Raw genomic sequence first — 7547 nt, forward strand, 5'->3', positions numbered from 1 at the left:
GAAAATACTTGGCAGTTTATATATAAACTGTATAATATACAGTAAAACAAAGTTTCAAAACAAAATGTACATACTTTGTCCACCTCCTCAACAAAAATATCAACAGAAATTTCTGAATTCAGTAAATTGGATCAAAGCTAACATATAAATGGAAATTAAGGCAGGGGTAAGACCTTGATACTTGTTCCCAGCTTTTACTATGTTTTATTCTTGCCTCTAAAATTGAACACAAAGTAAACCAGGAACCAGTATTTCCATAACCAATATGAGAACTGAACAATCGGAGGTAAAGGGCAATAATCAACAAAATACTTACGATCATCAGAACCATTCTTAGCTAGTAAACCAATTATGTGATTATTAAAAACACAACTAATCCTTAATTTAGAATCCATATCGTTCATTTAAGAATAAAAACATATATACATTGTATTAATTACAGTATTTTAGTAGTTATTAAAATATAGGTTGTGTTCAAATGAGAAAAAAAAATCCAAGTCATTTAAGTGAGACAGTGATGAAGTTTTTTTCACATTTAAATTCAGGTTAACATTTATAAATCTGGTTCTTGCTACACAACAATCTTATCATAGATATTCAAAACACCAAACATTGGAATAAAATGTTTGTAAATTATATTCATATCCAATACAGCCACAATAATGTCAACGTACGCAGATGTAACATCATAATCTTTAGCCATTAAGAAATTTATGAGTAAATATATACAAGGGAGTAAATTATACCAGCCATGTTAAACAAAGCTGGTATGGTTTGCTCCTATGTATTGGGTAAATACTGAACTACCAACAGTATAAAGCTTGTTCAGATTGCACAGGTTTGCCAGCTAGCCTGGCTTTATACTGGTGGCAAAGGTTCATCACTTTCACCTTGTCATCAATTATCTATACTCCTAATACTGGAAATGTTATAAAACATGTTAGCTATTACCGTGTAAGATAAATCAGTCTAAATTGTAAATTTTCATAATCAGAAATATTTATGAATACTTACAACTAGGGTTACCAAACTTCACATCTTTATCTGACGCCCAGGCAATGCCTGTCCTCAACATTGATACATTTACATTTTGACTTCCATCTCCCTTATATACAAATGTATACGAGTCTGTAATACAAATTATCATTATTGAAACATTAATATAACACTCACATTGACAATTGTTTATGAATCTGTAATACAAATTATCATTATTAAAACATAATTATGATTAATACAACACTCTCATAAACGATTGTGTTCAAACCAGTAATACAAATTAACATTATGAAACGAAAATGTTCTGATATACAGCACCCTTATAAACAAATTCATATGAAACTACATGTATAATACAAACGATCATGTATCGATATATAAATATTCAATCATACACATCACCTTTATACAAATATATAAGAATTATACATATTATCAGTTCTGATACACTTATAGTTTGATATTAACAAGTTTAAGAACCTTGGCATATTTGCCCACACTTGAAGTATGTCTGTAACCAGTCGGTGCTCTAAATTATATTAGTATTACTGAAAATATCGTAATCATTAAGAACACTTTCATAAAAAATTGTCTAAAGCTGCAAGCTTGCTGCTTTAATGTAAACAAAGACCTTTTTCATAATGTATCAAAAACTAGACTTTATAGACAGATGACTGTTATAGACAGAACTAACCATTGAACAGACTGTTAGCAATAGCACCACAAGGTGCAATCTTCATCTCAACAGATGTGTTTAACTTCTTAGTCTTGAATGGTTCACAATCACTGTACAAACTGTCAACATCGTAACCATGTAGCTGGCTGTCGTCTCGTGAACGTACATAACGTCGATGGTTTTGATAAAAGTTTGTGAGTCCATAATACATGTATACTGTGCCCTAAAAAAAAGAAATATATCTTAAATAAGAATTGATATATGATGTACATGTACTTTCAAACATTTATTTGTAAAAAAATCAGCAATGTGATGTCATCACTGATGTGATGTCACATATGTGTTTATTACTGTTTAATCTAATTGGGTTTTCACTATTTCTTCATTTGTAACAAGGGTGCCATAGTCACAAAATACGCCCGTTTACTAAAAAGCTTAAGATGGAGATGGGGGCATTATGGATAAGTGTTATCTAGCAAGCAAGTTTTTATTCTTGGCACTGTGTTGTTAAATGAACCTTAAAACAAATCAATAGGGAAGATATGCACAGAATGTGTGACCTTGACCTTGGTTGCAGGGACCTGAATTTTATGCACGGCACTTAGCCTCACAATGCATGTAGAAGTTTTGCTCCAGACAAGTGTTTTTCTATGAGCTCTAACTGTGACCTTCACCTTTGACCTAGAGACTTGGTTTATGTGCAGGGCACTACGTCTCATGGTGGTGAACAATTCTATAAAAGTAACATTAAAATTCCTCCATGCATGTAGAAAATATGCTCCGGACAACATCTGGATATTTTATCATCTCCAGTGACCTTGACCTTGCAAATATTAACCTAAATTAAATGTGTAACACCTGTAGTCATGATAGTTACCATTTGTGCTACAATCCATCAATAAATGATGACTAAATGGTCCCTATAACCATCTTCAAATTTTTATCTGAACTTTGACCTTTATGTGTAACCTTGACTTTGGTCGCAGGGATCTGAATTTTGCATGCGACACTCAGCCTCATAATGGTGAACATTTGTGCCAAGTTATATTGAAAACCCCCTATGAATGTAGAAGTTTTGCTCCGGACAAGCGTTTTTCAATGAGCTCTAAGTGTGACCTTGACCTTTGACCTGGAGACCTGGATCATGAATGGAGCAATACATATCATGGTGGTGAACATTTCCATAAAGTATTATAAAAATTCTTCCATACATGTAGGGAGATATGCTCCAGACAAAATCTGGATATTTCACCATCTTTAGTGACCTTGACCTTGCATATATTGACCTAAAGTACATGTGTCACAGCCGTAGTCATTATAATGACCATTTGTGTTACAATCCCTCAATAAATGATGATTAAATCGTCCCTATACACATCTTCATATTTTTATCTTTTTTTAAACGGGCGTATAAAAAGTACATGTAATTTAATAACTAAAAAATTCTGATTTTAGATTTTATTCTAGGGAAATACATTTCATTACAATTCTTAATCTTTGAATGAGCTGAACTGATATTTACTTGAAAAATTAAAATATAATTAAATTTCGATGAGAAAGTATTTACATTTGATAAGGTAATTACTGTATGATCTTTGTGAACAAATACCAAGTCTACAGAACACCATAGTTTATCACAGTTAAGAATCTTGACCAATGAATGAAACATGTGTAAATAAATGTTACATTCTTTAGAACATACTCAAGTCCAAGAAAGAGGATTATTTCATGCCCTTTGATTAAATTCTATTTTTTAGAATTGAAAGTGAAAATAGATCAAGGGGAGTAATTGTGTAAGTCATTTATGAACAAAGTAATAACTTTGTTGTCTCCCTTTGATTAAATTCTATTTACAAAATCTGGATATTTCATCATCTTTAGTGACCTTGACCTTGTATATATTGACCTAAATTATATGTATCACAGCCATAGTCTTGATAATGACCATTTGTGTTACAATCCCTCAATAAATGATGACTAAATGGTCCATATACACATCTTCATATTTTTATCTGAACTTTGACCTCTATGTGTGACCTTGACTTTGGCCGCAAGGACCTGATTCTTGCACGCGACACTCCGCCTCACAATGGTGAACATTTGTGCCAAGTAATATTGAAATCCCTCTATACATGTGGAAGTTTTGCTCCGGACAAGCATTTTTCAATGAGCTCTAAGTGTGACCTTGACCTTTGACCTAGAGACCTGGTTCATGTGCGCGACACTGCTCCTCATAGTGGTGAACATTTATATGAAGTTTCATTAAAATCCCTCCATACATGTAGGAGATATGCTCCGGACAAAATTGGACGCCGCCCGCCCGCCCGCCAGGGGTGTTCCCATTAAACGTCCCGTTTTTCAAACGGGCGTATAATAAAAAAGTAAAATAATCAAAGCAAAGCTGCCAGTCAGAACAGGTAGGAATATCCACCTCTTGGATAACTGCTCAGGGGAAACTTGCTGTAGCCTTGTAACCACCCTCAACAGTTACCATTGAGTCAGACATTCCTTCTGTACTGGAAATGGTGTATGCAGCATTGCTTCTTATAATACACATCTGTTTATCTTACCACAAAATCCTCTTTCAACTCTATGTTAAATGTACATGTACATGTCTGCCCTGTGGCTGTAAGGTTTGTGAGAAGGTCAGCACACTTTTCTCCATTACTATTCACACACTGTGTGTAGTCGTATCTATATTCTTGAATCTATAAATAGAAAATAAACCATAAGTAACCAATTTCTATTGCTATATAATGTGCAACAGCTCAAAGAAAGACTTTGTTTTTAGGATTAAAAACCCTAATTAATCTGTAATGACTCATGTAGGTTATATCATACATACTTGATGCTGGCACTCTCACCTTTTTTGGACAGTTTGCACAATACATGTACATAATTAACCTATTACCTGACAAGGTTTTTTCCTCTGTGACCTCATTATCTGATATCTTGTTCTCATAAGGGTCTATAACTTTTAGTTACATTGACATTGATGGTGTTTCGGCAGTATCAATTTTTTGATGTTAAAAATATTATAAACTTGTGAACAAGTGGCCTAAGTGGTGAATTAATGATGGTCATGTATACAGTTTTGATTTTTAAACCAACTATAATTAAAAAACTAGTAAGTTAAAACTTATTTAGTTCAAGCTGGTTCAATCCGTTCATATCACTTTTTCAAGTTTTAGAGTTCATTTACTCATATTAATACACTTACAAATCTGGTGACATTTATGAGAACACAGAATGCTAAGCCAAAGATGAAAGATACCTTTATTGAGCGACACTGTGTAACTACTAACGTAATATACTCACATCATTAGATGTAACTAGTAGAACAACTCCAAGAGGTATAAATGCCAATCCTATAGCAAAGAAAGCTGGTAAAACAGTGCCAGCTGTCAAAATGGGTTGCCATGCTGGAAGTCTCTGTTGTTTTAGTTTTGTATCTGCAGAAAGAAATTACCATTGGTTTCAATTTTCTATAAGTATTATACAATAGAACAATATAATATTATTCATGGATAAAAATTATTCTGTGAGAATCAAACCAGCATTTTAAGTGTTTGAGCCAATTTTTTCAAGAAATCGTGTTTAATTCATGATTAATAAATCTATTAATACTAGTGGCAACTATGAAATGTATAAGATCTATGATATGTGCATGTCAACGGTATACAGAAAATTTGTGACATTTTCCAGACAAGGCAAAATACTAGAGTGGGTGGACCAACGCTCGGCATAAAAATACTGTATTTGATATGGCAAATTCAAATCAACGTCAACAAACCTCAATGTTATATGTCCATTTTCAAGACCGATGATATTGTTTTAAATAGCCATTGCGTAAAAGTCGCTAATCACATAATGATGTGCATGGCTGGAGCTATAGATAGTCCGGATAAACAAGAGTGGTTTGCGTGAAATTGTACCATAGCTCGGCATACAATACTACATGATGTAGGATTGTTTTTCGAATAAAATCTCTTTTTTATCTTATGAAGAAAACATATTGAATAAATTGTAACAACCAAATTAGGTTCATACATTTACAAGAACCCAACTTTTAGTCTAAATTTTACAGCCCCAGAACTCTAGTATTAAAAGATTTTAATATGCGGAAAGTCCGAGCGGGGCAAAAGGCCCCGCGAGGGCTGTAGCGCTCTTAGATAACATGTATGACGCGTATCAATTCAAATAAAATCAAATTAAAACTTAATAAAAATTTCAAAAAAATATATATCCTATACCTAATGAGCTGTGAAAAATCCTTAGTTAACTGGGCGCCGCCATTTTGAAATCCTTTTGAGCTAAATATAGATATAAGAGCGCTTTTAATGAGCGTCTACATAATTCAGACTATTGCTAGCAGACGCATGCTAAGTTACACTTCCGGTGAACGAATGATGTACAAAATCAGAAAATAAACCTGCATTTCATTGATAAGAATTAAAGGAAGGATTATAAATATAAAAAGTTACTTTTACATACCTTTTTGATAAATTAGCACATTAAAAATAACGTTAAAACAACAACTGTGATTAGAGATTAACAAAAATGGCGGTTTAGATTTTCCAAACGCTGACGCATGCGCTGTGGTCCCCCTTTACGTTCGGAGATTTTCGGAATATTCCGAGCGCTCCGATGATAGGTTGAACACCACAAATTTATTCATTTTGTTTATGGTACAAAATACCTGCAAGAAAGATCTTGTTTACATGTACACTAAACATGTTATGCTAAAATGATAATTCAGAAGAGCTTTCCGCGCCATAGGTAGCACCTAATTTCATATTAATTTATATGTTGGGGATTACATACGGTTGTTCGTCTGCTATTAGCATTGTCACGTGACTTTACCAGCAGTGAACCACACCAGGATAAAATGGTGAAAGATGTAAATAAAAGCACCAGTGACCTAAATCGGAGATAACTCGAGACATTTTCAGATATTCTAAAAAAAATATTTATTTACGCCGAGCATTGGTATGCGCCGAGCATTGGTTCAACTTCTCTACATACTTGCTGTTCTAATTTCTAAATTCTAATTGATCTGACCAATCATTTGACAGCATTTTATTTTCTATTTTAAATTATTCTGATTCATAATCAAAATATTAAAACCAAAAATGAACAATCAATATCTATCTATCTATCTATCTCTGGATACTGCCAACCCCTCTTACGAGTGTTACAGGCAGGTATACATTGTATACATTTAAGAAACAGCTTTAAGATACAAGGGAATCCGGGAACCAGTCCCTAGCTCTTATTGAATAGACCCCTTGGTTCTTTTACATGCCCAGTGTATAGCACTGATACAGTGAAATCAAAATTATTTCGTGGACAAAAATCAGAATCCTAATAAATTATTAATGACATATGTCAAAAAGTGTGACGAAAACCAAAACAAGGAAAAACAAAAACATAACAACAGGTGTTTATTTCACAAAGATCTGGAAAACCTCTTAATTTTCGGTAAAAATAAGAATTTAAATATATAAAATGATTCATGGAAGAAATTTTATTAAGAAAATTTAAGCTGAAATCACCTTTTGGACGTCGACTAGCAGCTTTTTCCGCTTCAGGACCCGGAGTTCCTGGTGTACCGTTCGCCATTTTGAAATCTTTTGCGTTAAAGCGAAAGTCTATACAGATTTCATGCCCCTTTTCTATACAAATTTATCTGCCGTAAACCGTTTGACAGAACGATTTTCAGCAAAACATCAGGAAAATGGCCGCCAGCCGATGTTTTCAACTAGACGAGTATGAAAGGAAATACAGTGTTAGATATCGTCGAGGATATGTGACCAAAGGGTTTCAGAAGTCTTGGTATGGTTATTTTGTTATATTTTTGTTATTATGTTAA

At 33.4% G+C, this 7547-nt stretch overlaps 1 protein-coding gene across 1 annotated transcript; it reads right to left on the minus strand.

The window, feature by feature from the left end:
• Positions 1–1014: 1014 nt before the first annotated feature.
• On the minus strand, positions 1015–7304 carry LOC132747047 (cell cycle control protein 50A-like; the record flags this gene model as incomplete). The annotated part of the gene is given in 5 exon segments (XM_060736357.1): positions 1015–1128; positions 1694–1898; positions 4246–4383; positions 4994–5127; positions 7231–7304. Coding segments are annotated over 5 exon segments (658 nt in total), but the record flags the coding sequence as incomplete, so codon positions are not given.
• Between the last annotated feature and the right edge of the window lie 243 nt (positions 7305–7547).

Source organism: Ruditapes philippinarum, unplaced genomic scaffold (genome assembly GCF_026571515.1).
Source record: "Ruditapes philippinarum isolate M1 unplaced genomic scaffold, ASM2657151v2 ctg25715_1_1_1_1, whole genome shotgun sequence".
In the NCBI taxonomy this organism is placed as follows: domain Eukaryota; kingdom Metazoa; phylum Mollusca; class Bivalvia; order Venerida; family Veneridae; genus Ruditapes; species Ruditapes philippinarum.